Here is a 19,997-nt window from a genome sequence, read left to right on the forward strand (position 1 = left end):
GAAAAGGACGTATTATACCGGGAGTATACAAATGTAGATAAATCCAGGAATTACATGAACATAATTACAAAACACTTTTTTATACAAATAAAGTCAGATTTAAATAATTGGAGAAATGTTAATTGTTCATGAGTGGGCAGAGCCAATATAATGAACATAACAATTCTTCCTAAATTAATTTACTTATTCAATGCCATCTCAATTAAATTGCCAGAACATTTTTTTATTAAGATAGAAAAAAGTAGTAACAAAATACATTTGGAAGAACAAAAGGTCAAGAATATCAAAGAACTAATGAAAAAAGTAAAGGAAGATGGTTTAGCAGTATCAGATATTAAACTGTATTATAAGATGGTAATTATCAAAACTATTTGGTACTGGCTGAGAAATAGAAAGGTGGATCAGTGGAACAGAATAGGCATACAATACATAGTAGTAAATATTATAGTAACCTTGTGTTTAACAAATATAACAACTTAATCTTTTGGGATAAGAGCTCACTATTTGGTAAAAGTTTTTGGGAAAGCTGGAAAGCAGTCCGGCAGAAACCAGGTATAGACCAATATCTTATTCCATTTCTCAAGATAAGGTCAAAATGGACACATGACCTAGATACAAAAGGAGATATAAGTGTAACAGAAGAACATGGAACATATTACCCATCGAACTTATGGATTGGATAAGAATTTATAAATAAACAAGAGGTAGAGAGCACTGTGAGGTATAAAATGAATAATTTTGCTACCATTAAATTAAAAAGGGTTTGTACAAATAAAACCAAGGTAGCCAAGATTTGAAGGAAAGCAGAGAATTGGGGAGGAAAGGAATTTTAAGAGTTTCTCAGATAAAGGTCTCATATCTTAAACATATAAAGAACTTTTTCAAATTTATAAAAATATGGATTATTCACCAATTGATAAATGATCAAAGGATATGAATAGGCAGTTTTTGGATGAAGAAATCAAAGCTATATATAGTCACATTAAAAAATGCTCTTAATCACTATTATTAGAGATGCAAGTTAAAACGTCTTGGATATATCATCCAGCACCTATCAGATTGGCTGAAAGCTTAGAAGGGGAAAATGACAAATGTTGAAGGGGATGTGGGAAAAATTGGTTCACTAATACGCTGCTGGTGGAACTGTGAACTGATCTAACCATTTTAGAGAGCAATCTGGAATCGTGCCCAAAGAGTTATAAAACTGTGTATACCCTTTGACCCAGCAATAACATTATTAGGACCATTTCCCAAGGTGATTAGGGAAAAACAGAAAAGAATCTAGGTGTTCTAAAATGTTTAAAGCAGCTCTCTTTGTGGTGGCCAAGAACTGGAAATTGAGGGGATGCCCATCAATTGGGAAATAGCTGAACAAGTTGTCGTATCTGATTGTGATGGAATACTACTGTGCTGTAAGAAATGATGAGTGGGTTGATTTTAGAAAGGCATGGAAAGACTTGCATGAAATAAGGAAGAGTAAAATGAGCAGAACCAGAATCAAGAGAACATTGTATACTGTAGCAACAATATTGTTCAAAGAATAACTGTGGATGACTGAGCTATTCTGAGTATTATAAATATTCACATCAACTACAAAGGACTTATGAAGGAAGATGCTATCCACCTCCAGAGAAAGAACTGAGAAATAGAAGTATGCATACTATGGTTTTATGGTTAAATGGTTATACATACACACACACACACACACACACACACACATATATATATATATATATATATATATATATATATACATATATATATGTATACGTATAAGTATATGTGTATACATATATAATGTGTGTATATACACACATACATATATAAAAAGGTAGCTTTTCTAGTGTGAGATGGGGAGAGAGGGAGGAAAACAACCTGGAACTTAAAATATAACAAAAAATTAATAAAATTAAATTTAAAAAAGGAAATGTACATATTATCGAGATTAATGTTATGTTATGAAGAATTGTATGCGGAAGTGTATTTCAGCAGTATTTAGTGAAAGATTATAGTTTTTGGTGGTTGTGGGAACCCAACCCCCTATCTCCCATAGGTTTAATGTATCAATATTAGCATTTTTTACTTTTGTGCCATTTTCTGGGAATATTATGCCCATGAAAATCGAGAATTGACTATACATGTACTACCTGTCAAGGTTGCTATAAGGAAAGTGCTTTGCAAACCTTAAAGCCTATGTAAATAAAATCATAGATTAGAGTTGGAAGGGAGTTTTATTACCATAAGAGTGTTAAGTAACACATCTTGCATTTTTATTTTATCCAGGAGGGACAGTGGAAAGTTAAAAACTGTGAAGAAGAAATGTCATACATTTGTAAAAAACCTGGATATGTCCTTTCTGAAGCTAAATCAGGCTGTCATGAGGTAAGTCTGTGTAACATCATTTATGCATAAAGACCTTTTGACATAGTCATTTGAAATTATTATCCTTTTTTACAAGAGGTACTAATTATATGAGTGTGTGATTAAAAAAAACCAATATACAAATGAATCAGAAAATCGTGAAAGATTTACAACTTTTTGAAGACTATCTTTACGGATCGTTGCCTTGTTGACACTTGTGACCTAAATTTCCGTTGCTTTCTAGATCAGAAATTTAAATGATTTTCTTCTCCCATCTGTACAAATAATGAGTGTTACATGATACCTCATCTCACACATGGTTTTCATAGTTCAAGTACAGAGGCAGAGGGAAAAGGAGGCATTCCCTTTGATCAGGGGAGGGAGCCGTTATACTTGCACTCTTATATTCCTTTCACTTGCAGAAAATATAAATAGAGTGAGGGGACTGTCATTCAATGTGTTTGGATAAAATAAAGCAATCAAAAGGCCAGAAATTTTTATAACATTTATGGTCTATTGGCAAATGGAAGACAAATTATTTATATGGTTTTTTAAAATGAAAATAAGATAGGAAAGTTATAGCTATTATCATAATTGAAGTATGTTTTAGATACTGAATTACAACTATCAGGAACATAGGCATGGTGTAATGGCTGCGGGGAGGGGAGCCTTGGAATCAGGAAGATGTAAGTTTATGTCTGACCTTAAATGAATGTTAGTTGTGACCAGGAGCAAGTCAGTCACTTAATCTCTTAGTGTCCCAGACAGCTTTCTAAGCCTCTAAGTTAGAGATAAGCTGTCAAGTGGCATTGGGGGGAGAGGGTAGAGGAAGAGGAAGAAGGGGAATTTCCTCACTGAATATTCCTTATATTGATGAAATTAATTTTTCCCCTATAGCAGTTTTAGACTGTTTATATGACATATAATTGTTGCCACATTTTCATCATTAATAAAAAGCATTTACTGATCACCTACTTCTGTGGTGCTAGAAAGGGTACTAACAGATCAAATCCTCTTGCCTCTTCACTGTCTCTGGATAGACACTGACTGACCCACAACAAGTAAGCTTTATTTCTTTTCCTTTTCCTTTTTCTCAAATTGGCTCAGCTTTTAGGTTTTGTTTTTATTTGGCTAAGAGATAGATAGACAGACAGATAATAAATAAATATATGTGTACATCTATACATATGTGTGCATATACAGGTACACATATACATACTAAAACCAGATACGTGATTTTATCAGCATATAAATGATGAAATAAATTTCATTAGCACATAAAAATAAATTCCCAGTAAGGAAGAATTCCCTTACTAGTATGAGTCAGCACCTTCTCTTCAGCGTATGATCTTAGAAAGCACTGTAATTATTATTATTATTACTATCAATAATAATAATAGCAGTTTATATAGCACTTTAAGTTTTGAAAAACATTTTACAAATGTTACCTCATTTAATCTTCACAGCAACTGTAGTAGGGAGGTACTATTATTATCCTTATTTTATGGATGAGGAAATGGAGGCAGACAGAGGCTAAGTAACTTGACCAGAGTCAAGTTGACCAGCCAGGAAGTATCTGAGGCTGTATTTGAACTCGAGTCTTCATGACTCAAGGTCTAGCACTACCTAGCTATATGTTCATTCTCTCTCTCTCTCTGTGTCTCTCTCTGTCTCTCTCTCTTCAAAACTTACATGTATATATAGAAAATATGTGAATATAGCTATAGATGAAGATATAGATACAGATTATATATACATACATACATATATATACACACATATACATATACACATATACATATACATACATATATATATATATATATAGAGAGAGAGAGAGAGAGAGAGAGAGAGAGACAGAGAGAGAGGGAGGGAGGGAGTTTGTAGAGGGACAGTTTAAGTTAGAAATGCTTCATAACACTCATCTTCACATATCCTTTTGGTACATATTCTTTAGCATATGGAACACCCCATATAGATGGATCTCCAGGAATGTGGATGTTTCAAGATTTGAGTTCAGTGGTTAGAACTAACAAATCAGATTTCAAAAAATAGATTTTGGAATCTTGTGGATATAGATTTCTTTACCTTCATTAATGGTGGTCAAATACAGGTTTTCTTCCTAATAGATACATTTGGCCTAGTTTGCTCCTTTTGCCAAGTCTACCTGTAAATGTTTAGCTCATGATACTAATGCAGTCAGGTTCAGGGGCTGCACACATCTACAAGTAAGTGTGTTTCTCTCTCATGGCCACAGATTATATCTCAAAACCTTCTCAGACATTTTCTAAATGTATATCATTTGTTCTCTCAAATTGCTGGGGGGTTTTTATGCAAACATAAAATAAATTCTCCTATAATTTGTACAGATTTATGCCATTATTTTAAGACAGATCACAGATTTAGAACTGGAAGGGCTTTTAGAGGACAGATATCCAAACCCTTCAATTTATGGGTGGGTGAATCCCAGAGTCATACAAGTAGTAAATAATGAACAGAAGTTGAACCGTTGGTCATTCCACTGCCCCACTGTAACCTCCCTTTAAAAACTCACACCTGGGGAACTTTGCTTAGATTTTATTTTAAAATCTGCCTTTTCTCCTCCCATACATATACCAGAATACACACACACACACACACACACACACACACACACACACACACACACGCACGCGCACACACACACGCGAGCATGCATCATGCATATGTGTGCATATTTGAGGTCAGAATTATTGAGCCATGTGACATTTAAAAGGTTAGAGAGACATAGTTTATGAGTAATGTAACCTTTTTATTAATAAGGCCAAAAGGTTGTTGATAAAAAGATGGTCATTTGGCTATCTCTCTCAGACCAAAGACAATCATGGTAGGCAGGGCTCACAGTTTATATACTCTTCAAAACAGTAGGTGGTCCATCAAACAGCAATCAAATCTGATTGGAATTGTGATTGGAGGTAGACTATATTAAAATGAAGGGCTGAGTATCTCTTGGATAGGGAAGGTATTTCTATACCAGACCACCCATAGCTTTAGGGAATCAATTCAAAGAATGAACACTATAGCTTCCGCCAGGGTGGGGCATTGAATAGGAAAGTGAGCCCAGTCTCATCATTAATAATGTCCTTAAGAACTGAACTTAAAATCAAGACTTTATAAGAAGTGGGGGAGCTATGAATCTCCCTAAGATATTGGTTACTAATAATCATTTCTCACAGCTAGAGATTGTCATTTTGTTGTTCAGTCGTTTCAGTCATGTCTGAATCTTTGTGACCTCATTTGAGGTTTTTTTGGCAAAGATACTAGAATGGCTTGCCATTGCCTTCTCCAGCTGATTTTATTGTTGAGGAAACTGAGGCAGAGTCAAGTGACTTGCACAGGGTCATACAGCTAGTTAAGTGTCTGAGGTCACATTTTAACTCAAGTCTAACTGACTCCAGGCCCAGCCCTCTACTGTGCAACCTAGCTGCTTCAGAGATTAGTTTAACTCATTCTGTAGATAAGGAAACTGAGTCCCAGAGAGGTGAAATAACACCATATATTTCTGGATCAAAATCACAAATTCAAAAACAAATTTGTTTGTAAAAGCAAATATTTTTATATTTGTTTAATTCTGTTTCTTTCCGCTGGATACTCAGTGGACTAAGTGGATAAACAGCTGTGGATAAACAATAATAAACATTACGCTGAAGACAACACTTGATGTTTGAAAACATTTGGGTGTTTGATCTTGTGCAGGTACATCTTAAATATTAACATAGGTTGAACCTCCATATAAAAACCTCCACACAAACACACACACACACACACACATAATATGTATATGTATACGTTGATAGTTACACCAACAGCTGGTATATACAGATCTTCAGGAATGTAGACATTGCAGGATTCAGATCTTTTAGTTGTTGGAAATTTTTTTTCCTGCTCAAACTGCTCAGAAACTCGAATGAGGCATTGTCTTTTTTTCCCCCTTCTATCCCAGTTGTTTACATTCTAGTCATAACAGACAATACGGATTTCTCCCTTTTGTGCACTAATTTTTGTTTCAGAGAACAATCTGGTTTTTTTCCCCTGCTCTAGCTGTATGATACCAACATTTTATCTGACATTCATCTAATTGTATACAGCTATTGGGTTGATTAGCGCTAAGCACTACTAAGGAATAATGGACCTTCCCAAACTTTTTTAGTTTCATTTTTTCCCCATTCTTAAAGGAGATACGTATCTCCCATAGTAGAATTAGAATTTGCATGACTACTGTTGGTGTTTGATAATTTTGCTCCCCATCTTCTTTCCCCTCAGACCAGCTTTGTCAGTGTTTGTAGATTCAGTGCCCTAATATATTTGTAGCTCACTGATATACTTTTTTTTATTATGAATATAATTTAAATATTTCCCATCCTTGTAGCCATTTGTTTGAATCCCTTTTCCATAAACTTTACTGAATCAATTCAGAAAATCACTCTGATGATTTTAGGTTAAAAAATTACTTTTTCCTCTATACCAGTTTTGCTGACATGAATGACATGGATAATTGTTTCCACATCTTTGTTATTATTTAAAAGCATTTAGTAACCACTTATCTACGTAGAACAATGCAAAGAATACTAGCAGATATGATCAGACTGCCTCTTCACTTTCCCTGGGTAGACACCAGCCTGCAGCCAATAGGCTTTCATTGTTCTTATTACTTTTCCTTTTCCCTTTTATCAAATTGACGCAGCTCTTGAGTTTTGCTTTTATTTAGCTAAGCACTCTATCAGTTCTCCTCATCTAAAAATGGCTAATGAAGAGGGAATACTTGGTCAAAAAAGGTCAAATTGTCAAAATTCCTTGGCCTGCCCATCTAAATCCAAATGGAGTCTTTGACTTCCCTTCCCCCACTTAACCCTGTCTACTTTAAACCTCTGTTGTGTGAGGAATCTGGCGCTATGCCGAGAATGGAATGGGGTGGAGGTGGGGGAGGAAGTCTGGGGGAGTCAGGAACAGGAAATGTGAAGCCATGAAAAGAGTAAGTAGTTGGATGGATAGATAGATGGATGAGTGAGCTTTTGTAATCCATGACTCACTTAATGATAATGTTCCAAACTGAAACAGCTTATTTCTAAAGTTGGGTTTTCTGTAATTTACTACAAGACAAAGACATTTGCCAAGAATTGTACTATAAATTGTGTTATATATGATCTGATAAAAAGCAAGAAGTAATGGCAGAGTACAAAGGGAAGAGGGTTTAAAAAATGGCAAGCACAGAATATTCCTACATCCGTAAGAGAATTTATTCAATTAAGGAAAATTCTCCAAATCTCAGTTGAAAAAGAAGAGAGTAATGACAGTATTTCACCTACATTGAACTGTTAAAGAAGGAGGTCACATTTCAGAGTTTGTGTCATGTCCATTTGGGGCCATCAATTTTGATTGAGGGGGAGGGCAAAGTTCACCTTTCTTCTACCGAAGGGACAGCTATTTTAGCTCTCCCCTCAACCTTTTTGCATTCAATAGACAACTAAGGGAATGGGATTACTATTGGTTTCTAATCCCTGCTCTGCCATTAACTAGTTTGGCAAATTTCCTTAACTCTTTGGGCTTTAGTTTCTTCACCTGTAATATGGGGACTAATCCTTTCCCATTTCACATATTTATTGGAGGGGAAAATAGCAAGAGATCATAGATAGAAGAGAACAGTGAAAAAATAAAAAACCCTATCATAGAGGCATCTGCCCCTTCCTCCTCCATTACCTTATCCGTAGCTGAAATTTTCTCTGTGAATCACTTGTAGACTACTTAAGTCTGAAGAAAAGATGTAAAATGACATTATTCCATTCTCTTGGGCAGGAGAGGGTAAGAGAGGGGGAGAAATAAATGATTGTCACCACTCACTCCTGGAATTATGTGGAAATGCATGCATTCTGATAGGGCTGCCATGCTATCTCTTAACCTTTTCCAAGGTAGGAAACAAACAAAAAAAGCAATCCAAGGATCAGGTTTGATCTGATTTCCATTTCTGTGGTGTTTTATTTGTTGTTGGGGGTTTGGGGAGGTGGAGAAGGGGAGTGATTTCCTCCATTTTCATTTGCTTTTGGCAAGTTTCAAGATAGTGCCTCAAATAACTATAATGTTAATGACAGTGAATCGATAGAGTAAGAACTAAATGACATTAGATTGTTCTGGATATGGACATAAAAGCTGGGAGACAATTTGCAGATGGGACTTTGGGTATAGAAAAGGAAGTCATAAGAAGTCGTGAATGAGCTGAGTTTAGAAGGGCTCTTACTTGATAACCAAATCACTGTTGTTTCCTTGATTTTATATTTCCTTTTTTAAGGGATGGGAAAGACATGGTGGATTTTGTTACAAAATTGACCCAATCCGTCGAAGTTTTGAACACGCTTCCAGTGGCTATTACTGTCCTCCTTCACTTGTAACAGTTACCAACAGGTAGAATAATACTTTTTTAACAGAAACACAACTGCGACACCAAGCCAAAAAAAAAAAGAGGCCTTTGCTAGAGCAAGAGATCAGCTCCAGCTGCTCCAGATGTTTTGTGATCCTCTCTTGATGAAAAACAAATGCTTGTTTTGCACCACAGTATCAATTTCTTTGGCTGAGATTAGCTGAAATCATAAAAAGGCTATTCCCAAATTGATTTTATAGTAACAAATGCTAATGCAAATATTTTAACATTTCAGTCTCTTAACATTCCATAAAGATTTATTAGGTATTTTACAGGGCCTTAATACTATTCTTTCCAACCCTGTTAATAAATTCAGCTGAATTTTGGATTTCATTACCTAATTACTTGCCTGTGTAAAACAAATATGCAATTTAAAAATTATTCTCCATTAAGTATAACACTTTCCTTGATTCTAATCATATTTTTAAAAAATTGTTGGGATATCAAAAGGAGATGACGACTAATATGGAAATGTTCAAATACCTACCAATCACCTCTTAAGCATCTACTGTAACTTAATTCTAGTCTTTCCTGGGAAAAGTATCTTCTTGATATTGAAGAAGAAAGGGTGCCTTTTATGCTTTTTGTGTAACTCCTAACAAATGAGAACATTTTAATATATGACAAAAAGTATTAAGAGCATGATAGCTGCAGACTTGGTTGTCCCTTTTCTAAATGCTAAGGGGAGCAATGATTAGGGAGAAGGGGAAGGCATTGAAAGACTGACCACTAAAACCTTTGACTGGGAGAATCACTAGAATGGGGCCAATGCAAAATCATGGTACCATTCTAACCTCTGACTTCAGGCAATATAACAACCCATGCTGATTTTGTCCCTCAGATTCTACTTGCTTATATATCTAGCAATTACATAAGTTGTGGGAAGATTTCCTATGCCCCACAACTCCAAATTTTTTTTAAAAATGATTTTGATTTTTTCAATCAAGGAAAAAATGATTTTCTTTCCTCCCACATCCTCTTTTCCCTCTCCACACCCATTGAAAAAGAGAAAAAAAAAGATAAACAAAATCCCAGTAACAGATATATACAGTCAAACAAAACAAATTCCTGCATTGGCCAAGTCCAAAAAATATACCGTGTTTCATTCTTCCACATGCTTTTGAACTAGTCAAGGAACCTGATCTACAAAGTTACTTTTTCAGTAATTGCACTTTGATTCCCTTCTCCTAGAAGTGAAGAATTAATCCTATTAGAAAACAAAGCTGTTTTCTTTGACCAAAAAGAAAGTAACATGAACACTTAAACAGTTACAAAAACATCCTCTGTAAGTGAAGCACTGTATCAAGTATGATGGGAGATAAAAATAAAATTAAAAATATGGTCCCTGCTCTGGTAAGGCTTACTATCTCACTGGGAAGACAAGACCTATGTATATAGTGGCCACATTTTAGTATCAAATGAAACTCAGTCATATGAAGATAATCGAAGGACAGGGACTGGACCTGTGATTATATTTATATAGAGAACTCCCAGGTGAGGAAGCTCCCTCCACCAATGCAGGTCAGCACCTCCCCTAAAATTTCTAGTCAGAGAATAGAGTTAGCTAGATGGCACAGTGGCTAAAACATTGTCAGGAAGACCTGAGTTCAAATCTGGTCTCAGATACTAAAGAGTGCTCCTGGAGTCAATATTTTGATAATCCTCATTAAATAACTCTTGAGCAGAATTGTGGATTTAGGCAGCCAGGGGGTGAAGAGGATAGAGCACTGGGCCTGGAGTTAGGAAGAATCTTAGTTCAAATTTGACCTCAGATCCTTATTAGCTGTGCAAACCTGGACAAGTCACTTGATTTCTGTATGCCTCAATTTCCTCATCTTGTAAATGTGGATAATAATAACACCTACCTAGGGATGTTGTGAGGATAAAATGAGGTCATATTTATAAGACACTTTGTAAACTCTAAAAAACCCTACAAATAAATGCTGTTATTATGATTACTGTTAGAGAGGCTTAGGGCATTTTGCCCAAGATCACACAAAGGTTGTCTAGATGAAGCTGAAAGTCTTCATTCTCTAAAATCTAAGTAGGAGCAACATGAAGATGTCATAAAATAGCAGGACAGGGATAGGGATACACTTGTGGTTTCTTTGATCTAGAGAACTCTCAGAGGAACTTCTATCTGTCAATAACTCTTTCTATCAATACAGTTGGGCATCTTCCCTGCAACTTGTATGTAGCCTTACAGAATTGCTTAGGGCAGCTAGGTGGCGCCATAGTGCACAGAGCGCCAGACCTGAAATCAGGAAGACTCATCTTTCTGAGTTCAAATCTGGCCTCAGACACTTACAAGCTGTGTGACCCTGGGCAAGTCACTTAATCCTGTTTGCCTTAGTTTCCTCATTTGTAAAATGAGTTAGAAAAGGAAATGGCAAACCACTCCAGTATCTTTGCCAAGAAAACCCCAAATGGGGTCACAGAGTCAGACATGACCAAAACACAACTGAAAAGTTAGAGCATTGAGAGGTTAAGTGATGGAGCCACACAACCTATGTGTGTCAGCCAGTATGAACCCAGGTCTTACTGGCCCCTGAGGCTAGTCCTTGAACCACTACAAGCTGCCTCTCAGGGTGTTAGGATCATTTTAGTATGTTGATATCTTCAAAATTTGTCAAAGGGGTGTGATGTAAGCAGACCAAAATTTCTTAATTTTGTGCTCGATTTTCTTGAAAGTTTGTTTTTTAAGGCCCAACCAGCTCTAGGCCAAATTTTGATTATCTACTCTAGGCCCCTCATTTTACAGATGTGGAAATTGTGGCCCAGTAAGGTCAACTTGCTGAGGGTCATGCACTTAATCAGTGGCAATGACAGACTTAGAACCCAGGTTCTCCTGACTCCTAGTGTATCTTTCTTTCTTTTTCTTTCTTTCTTTCTTTCTTTCTTTCTTTCTTTCTTTCTTTCTTTCTTTCTTTCTTTCTTTCTTTCTTTTGGCTGGGCAATGGGGTTAAGTGACTTGCCCAGGGCCACACAGCTAGTAAGTGTTATGTGTCTGAGGCCAGATTTGAACTCAGGTCCTCCTGACTCCAGGGCCAGTACTCTATCCACTGTGCTACCTAGCTTCCCCTAGTATATCTTCTTTCCATCACATCCAGCTGCCTCTAGGTCTAAAACAAGGACATGTTAGCTGCAGAATTGAAATATCACTATGGCTTTGAGTCTTACATTTTTAATAACAACTTTTTATTGAGAAAAGTTAGGAGAAAATGAAGGCTCCACTCAGTGGTTCCACAGAACTAGGCAACCCCCTCTGTGACTTTGAGCAAATTTATCTTTCTGGGCCTCAGTTTCCTCCTCTGTAAAACAATGAGTTTTGTCTAGATGCCCTTTAAGGTCTCTTTTGACACTAAAGACCTGTGATTTGGGGGAGTTGTCCACCAGTGTTTTTGACAGTCATTTTTCCCTGTTGCAGATTTCCTGAGTGAGGTAGAGTCACTCCTGTCTCTCACTAGCATACCCTGGCTCAGTGACTAATGGATTTTCCACCCTTCTGCACAAGTGAGTGGCAGGTTGGATGGGCACAATTAGAACCACCTGCTCCACATTACTTAATTCTTTTGTTATCTGGACAACTCTTAGTCCTGGCTTTTTTTTTTTCTCTTTAACCCTTTGTTCAGGAACAGAAGGGAAGGAAGATGGAGCCCTAATCCTGAGTAACACAATTACTCCTTTATACAAATTGCTGACAGACATCTTTCAGGCTTTGATGCTCTGCTTGTAGAGAGACTGCAAAGGCAGAAGCACTCATATGAGCCCCAAGGTTGCCATGGCTGATTATCACATTGCACGTACAGCTACGTTTTGAATCAGTCTGCCATGAAATACTGGGCAACTAAAAATCCACGTGACATTTAATTCTCTGCAGCTCTTTAGCAACAGATAGAAATGATCTTGTAACATATCAGTTAATCTTAGCTTTATATTTGATTTCTTTGTCCCGTCATTTTTTTTCTTCCCCACATACCCATTTCAGGATATTTCCTGTAATAGCATACTTCTCTTCTAATACCATATCAAATATAACAGCCACAGCTTCAGAGTTCTGCTAGACTCAGAGGTCAAGAGTCAGTAGGCATGTATTCAATAATAGGAATTTGTGCTAAGTCTGCAAACACAGATATTTAATTCAATCCATTGAATAAACCCTAATTAAGTGCCTACTATGTACAAGGCAGGGTGTTTGGTTCTGGGGATGTAAAGGTAAAAAATGCAACAGTCCTTCCTTTGAACGGCTAACATTTTACAAAGGAGAATAAAACATATATAAGGATGGATAAATAAATAGATAATAGATAAACCATAAATAGCTATATGTATAAATATAAAATAAATAAAAGCTATCTTTATATAGCACTTTAAAGTTTGCAAAACATTTTATATATATTGTCTTATTTTATCCTCTAAACAACCCTGGGAGTTAAGTGCTATTATTATTCCCATTTTACAGATGAGGAAACTGAAACACAAATTTATTAAGTCACTTTCCCAGGGTCTGAGAACAGATTTGAACTCGGTTCTTCCTGATTCCAAGTCCAGAGCTCTCTCTACTTCACCACCTAGCACTAATAACTGGGGTTATCAGAAAGAGCTTTATGAGATATAACACAGACTTTGCTTTCAAGAAGTTTATTGGGGGGAGGAGAAGACATATATCCAAATAATGGGGGATACAAGGGAGAATGGGCTAAGTACCAAGGATTAGACCAAATAAAAGGAGAGCTAGAGGGTGGAGAGGTCTTTTTTATCTGGAATAGTCAAATAAAATGTCATGGAAGAGGTGGCATTCCAGTTGGAACTTGAAACAAAAGAACTTCAAAAATAGAAATAAAGTAGGACATTCTTCCTCCATCTAGGCATGTGGAGTAACACAGACAGTACAGACATGGTAGGGGACAGAATAAGGTTGGAGGAAGAGGATTGTGCAGTTTAATTGGAATGGAGGTAATGCAAAGAGGAGCAATACGAGTTAAAACTTTAAAGGCAAGTTGAAGCCAGATCACCGTAAGGTTTTGAATGACAGGATCAGGAATTTTAAATTCCATTCAGTAGACAAGGGGGAGCTACTAAAGGCTCCTGAGTAAAAGGAGAAACAGGGGGATGTTGTTGTTTTAGAAGGATTATTAGGGGCAGCTAGGTGGCGCTGTGGATAGAGCACCAGCCATGAAATTAGGAGGACCTGAGTTCAAATGCGGCCTCAGACCAAACACTTGACACTTATTAGCTGTGTGATCCTGGGCAAGTCACTTAACCCCAATTGCGTTAAAAAAAAAAGCTTAAAAAAAAGATTATTGATCAGTGTTAGAAAGGATGGATTAAGAAGTGCATAGACCAGTTAGAGAGGAAAACCAGTTAGGAGGTTGTCAATAGTCCAGGTAAGAAGAAAGGAAGCTGGAGCTAGAGGGAATACATTAGAAGCAGAGTGGTATGGTCAGAAATGAGATGCGGTAAAAGCATGAGCTAGTTGGTAAGTGCTCTATGAAACTGCATGGATGTCTTTAAATAGCACTTGCACCTTTTCTTCCTCATTAGCATGGTGACTGTTTTTGCTTTCAAACTTGTATTCCTGTTCCAACATCTCCTATAGAATTTTATGCTCTGGGATTCATCTTCTCTTTTCTCTGAACCCTTTGAAATCTACCCTCCCAAAACCTAGAGTGGCATTCAGATTATATCTGGCTTTCCTCTCCTCTCCTGAATCCCAAGATAGAGTGGCCACTTTATCATTTACATTTAAGCAGACAGCTTCCTCTATGTGGCTCTGCATCAGGTTTAAAATAGAAGTTCCTCTTATCATTTCCTTCACTTTTTGAAAAAAGGAAATTATTATTAGGGCAAGTTAAATCTATATCCAGCAGCTCTAATTGTGTGTGTGTGTGTGTGTGTGTGTGTGTGTGTGTATGTGTGTGTGTGTGAGAGAGAGAGACAGACAGACAGACAGACAGACAGAGAGATAGGAAGAAAGAAAGTACACTCTGAATGGTTTGTCATTTTGTCATTCATAACTTACTAAGAGTAATCTTCATAGAGGGGATAATTGAAGCCATGGAAATAAAAGAAAGAATGCAAAGGCAGAAGAGGGACAAGGGTAGGCTGATTTGAGGCTATCCAGATTTAATGAATGGGAGGAGAGAATGAGGAGCAAAAAAAGATCAGAAAAAGGATACTGAGAGGAAATAGGAGAATTATGTGTGCAGTGTTGCTGAAGCCAAGGCAGAAGAGGGTATTGAAAAGACAGTATCCCATGCAGCAGGGATATCTGGAAGTATAAGAACTGAAAGGCCATTGGATTGGGTGATAAGAAGGACATCAGAGATCTTGGAAAGAGAAGTTTCAATGGTGTGGTAGGAATAAAGACAAATTACGAAGGTTTTATGAGAAGCTGGGTGGCAAGGAAATGAAGCAGCAAGTATAAACTACTCTTTTAGCAGTGAGAAGAAGAGAGAACGTTGTGGGGCTGTCAAGATTAAGGTGAGGTTTTTAAGGAGAAGGAGACTTGAATATACCTGTAGATTGAAGGGGAGGAAGTGCGTTAGTGGAAAGAGATGATTAACAGAAAAAGATCATAAAGAAAATGAGATATAGGAATCTATGATACAGGTTAAGGGTTAGCCTTGGTAAGCACCAGGATCACTTCTTCCTCTAAAGCTAAAGCAGAAAAGGATGAATTAAGGAGTAGAGGAGACAAATCGAACAATTTAATGTTGCATGGTCTCAGTCCTCACAGTAACGTAAGGGAAAGAAGAATTTCTGAGGGTTAAGGTGATAAAGAATGGAGTTGGAAGCTGGAGGAGAAGGAAGAGTATTAAGAAAAGCCAATGTGGGGATATGATAGTTAATTAGAGATGAATAAAAGGATTGCTAATCAATAGTGTGAGTCCAGGGCAGGTTAAACACACACATTTCTATTGAATCCAGATGGCACCATTTTGTAATTTAGCAAGTTGAGAATTAGCAGAGAAGGAACAGTGGGAGACAGCAGAAGTGAGGATTCCAAGGCAGAGGAGAAGGAATTATTGAAACGATGACCTGGGGTCACAACTTGGTAAGGATGGAAGAAAGCAGAATAAGATTGATGGATTGGGGGAATAAGAAGAAATTATTTTTGGATCTCCTTGAAAATGAAAAAGAAAAGCAACCTCCCCTGTTTGTCCAATAGAGAGTAGAAATGGGACAGGATTCTTTTATGTAGGGGTTGAGTAATAAAAGTGCCTCAAAAATAGGTACCAGCTTGCTATTTGATTTGAGAAGTCCAAAAGAAGTTGCTCAGCTCAGAGATCACATACTACTGATTGTGGATCAGTTTTATCTTCACACATAAAGGACATAAAGAGAAATAATTACAATAACAAATTGATTCTCCGGCAATTGTCTAGCCCAGTGCCTGGTACACTATGTGTGTTATGTTTGATGATTGATTGACTGGGGAGAGTTCCTTTAATATGTTTAACTTCTTCTTGCCATACTAGTGTCTTTTTAGTTTGTAGAAGAAAAAATATTATTTCACCACAAGGTAGTTGAGCAGCATTTATTCCGTGGATCAGAAATACTTTGGTTTATTTTGGAAATTGCAGTCGATAATGCAAGTAATAAGGTGCTTCTTTACATGATGCTGGAGTATAGAAAGCACAGAAAGTTCTTTTTGAAAAATGGAATAAGATGCGGGTCTTTTCAAGAGATATCAATGCCTTCAGAATTCTTTTTTCATGAGCAGTTTGAAAATAAGTCACTCTAGGCAACAACTTTAAATTTCAAATTGATGACAACTCTAAAGTGCATTTTCCTCGAATATCTTCCCTGAAAAGGAGACCTCATTTTCTGACCTTAGAGTTGATTGGAACAATGCATTCTTCCCTGATTGAGCCCCAGAATGCCTTCCCAAGAAAAATTGCCTTTGTAAGTAAACGAGTACCAAATTTTCATCCCTTAGATTTTATAGATAAAATGAAAAACTATCATCTTATTGTACTCCTTGGAGAAAAAAAAGATGTAGTTCAAAATAATAGTATATGTAGCAACAAAGAAGGTACAGGTGGTAATTTTTTATCCTTAAGGCTTGACAAAACATTTCAGACAACACTTTGAATGGAGTAAAACAAAATGAGCAGCTCTATCAAATCTTGGGGATATCCTCATATGAATAATTATAGAAGCTTAGAATCTCTTTTAAGGTTATAATTTGTTTCCTTATATCAAAGTTTTCATAACTTCTTAATGGTCATTATTCAATAGCAGGTATAGAGAGGAATATGACAAAATATTCATTCCTTTTTTACTTCATCAATTAGAATATGTAGAGCTAATTTTCTTAGAAGATATATTTAGAAGAGACATATTTACTCCATTTTCTTTCATGAATAAGGCCATCTTTTTGAATCTGTAGTAAGAAAGCTAGAGGTCTAGTTTGATTTGAATGCTCTAGGATTTAATTTATGGTTTACTCCATTATTTCTGATATAAAATGGGTCATTGCTTGTTCAAAAAGCCAAAGGCTTATGTAGAAGAAAAAGTGCTGGACTAGGAATCTGGAAACCTGAGTTCCAGCTGAGACCTTAACTCGTTGGGTAGACTTGGTAAGGATGAGGCAGTATGTTCAGGATTTGGACAAAGGTTTTGAACCCCAGCTCTGTCACTTACTAGTTGTGTGATCTTGTGCAAGTCACTTAATCTCTCATTTTCTTCATCTATAAGAAAGGGTACTAGACAACCCCTAAAGTCTGTGATCTTATGACAAGTCATTTCTCTTTTCTGAACCTCAGTCTCCTCATCTGTAGAATGAGAATTAGAACAGATGATTTCTAATATCTCTTCCACTAAAATAATTCTATGTCTTTTCTGGATAATAATAAATAGAGCTGAAACAGTTACAAGAGGACAAAAGTAAAACGAGATTAAAAAAAATCATGAACAATATTGCCATAGCTGATGGATACTGTTATTACAATAGCTTAAACAGTTCCCAGTAATTTGATTGCCACCCAGGAAATGGAATTGGTAAAGGATTAGGGACTAGTTCTGTGAGTTCATTGGTATAGGAAACTCCTGGAAAAGGAAGCTCCCTTTACCAATGCAAGTTAGCACCTTCTGTTCAACTCATAGTCTTAAGAGTTATCTTGGGGCAGCTAGGTGGCGCAGTGGATAGAACACCAGTCTTGGAGTCAGGAGGACCTGAGTTCAAATCCAGCCTCAGACACATAACACTCACTAGCTGTGTGACTCTGGGCAAGTCACTTAACCCCAATTGACAGACAGACAGACAGACAGACAGACAGACACACACACACACACACACAGAGTTGTCTTGGGTAGGTCATACAGGGTCTCTCTGCTTTATCAGAGGCAAGGCTTGAACTCAGATTTTAAGGAATTGAAATTAGCTGTCTGTGTGCACATTGCCTCTAATCCATAAATAATGTCATTTAAATTGTAGACCTTTAATTTAGGCATTGGGAAGGTAGCATGGTGCAGTGCAAAATATGTTGAATTTTCCCTCTGAACTTGGAGTCAAGGACCTGGGTTCAAATCCCAGCTCTGCCTTTTACTATCTGTATGGTATTAACTTGTGCAAGCTACTTAACTCTCTAGGGCCTCAGTTTCTTCATTTGTAAAAAAAAAAAAAGGTGGGGGCAGGCATTGTACTAGACGGGCTCTACAGTCTCTTCCAGTTCTAGAGTCATGAACCTATGAACTCTGAGCCATGCCATGGACTAGCTGTACAGTCTTGGTTCACTCCCCAGTTCAGTCACCGAGTCAGGGACAATCATGCTAATCTGTCTCAAAGAGGAAAGTGGACACTGGGCTTTCCTCTTTTGAAAGAAGAAACTGATGAAAATGAGGGGAGATCACAATAAGTCACAATATATTCAGTCAAGTTTTACATCCTTGTGAAACAGCTTTTCCAATGTGCTACCACTAATACTCAGAGAAATAATTTTCTCATATCAAAAATAATCTCTTAGGATTCAGTAGCTAAAACAGCTACAGAACACACTCACCAAACATAAATAAAAATCAGCTTCCTCTACAAGAGGAAGAACCACTGGTGCATGAGATCGTGAAGTGCTGTTAATTAGTTGGTATTACCAAAATATTTAGGGGAAAACCTAAGGAAACCCCATTTTGCCCTGTTTCCTTCCCCCTATCTCTGAGATCACCTTCATTTTGTGAGCAGTCACATTGCTTCTCTGGGACAGACAAGGATTACAAAGCCACAGCTTTTAAGATAAAAGATAAAAATGCCTTATTGAGTTGTATTGTGAGGTTTGCTGGGTAGTTATACAAAACTTCAGCTTTTCAGTGACTGTGCAGCTCTGGTCAGGGGGATCCCCATTGATCTGGAGTGTATTTGTAAGTAAAACTGAGCTATAGGCCTGATAACTAAGTGTCCAAGTTTGACAACGTTTCCTATTTAGTCACTTCTACCTGAGAGAACGGAGGGAAAGCCTTAGTGTGAAGAAGACCTACTTCTGACCCAAAGCAGCTATGTGATCATGAGCAAGCCCCTTAACCTCTCGGTGTTCCAAATAACTCTCCAAGACAGTAGGTCACAAGTGAGTTGTAAGTCTGGAGCAGTGGAAGGGGTTTCCATACCAGGAGTTCCCTAAAATAATAAAATCACAGGTCTGGATCCAGAACAAAGAGAAAATGCAATGTGTAGAACTGATGGAATTCTTGTCACTACAAACAACAGTAAAAATCCGAATTTTAGTGTGCGGGATTCACAAAATACATACGGATTTATTAAAATTTAGGCAGAAGCACACATACATATATGTTAGATGAAGTCAACTCTCAATCTGTGTTAGGGAAGAGAACATAGCTGAAGCAATTTCAAAACCAAAAACCATGCAGTCAGCTAACTGATGAATGCTTTAATAGGGAAACATGCTGGGATTAATTCCCAAGGTTATCTATACTTTTGTGTAAATGGCTATTAACTCTATATGCATTTAAAAAAAAAAAGCAAAGAAAGTTATACACACTACACTGTGCCCTGCATGAGGAAAGTGGCTTAATGTCAACACACTGGAATTGCCAGTATGTGTTTATTCAGGGGGGAATAATACCCCTCCTCTCTCCCCCCTTCTCCTTCCTGCCCCACTCTCAACCCAGGCCCTGTGGCTCTGTGTGTGGCCCAGGCTTGTGGAGGGACCACAATGACTTAAGGTTTCTG

The 19,997-nt window shown here is 37.1% G+C and overlaps 1 protein-coding gene across 1 annotated transcript in view; it reads left to right on the plus strand.

The window, feature by feature from the left end:
• The window catches only part of PLA2R1 (phospholipase A2 receptor 1), a 168,344-nt gene that overhangs the window by 86,759 nt on the left and 61,588 nt on the right, over positions 1-19,997 (plus strand). The window contains 2 exon segments of the mRNA XM_021004945.2: positions 2,284-2,382; positions 8,684-8,796. Coding sequence (XP_020860604.1) covers positions 2,284-2,382; positions 8,684-8,796 — 212 coding nt within the window.

The sequence above is a fragment of the Phascolarctos cinereus genome, unplaced genomic scaffold (assembly GCF_003287225.1).
Source record: "Phascolarctos cinereus isolate Bilbo 61053 unplaced genomic scaffold, phaCin_HiC Scaffold_726;HRSCAF=1367, whole genome shotgun sequence".
In the NCBI taxonomy this organism is placed as follows: domain Eukaryota; kingdom Metazoa; phylum Chordata; class Mammalia; order Diprotodontia; family Phascolarctidae; genus Phascolarctos; species Phascolarctos cinereus.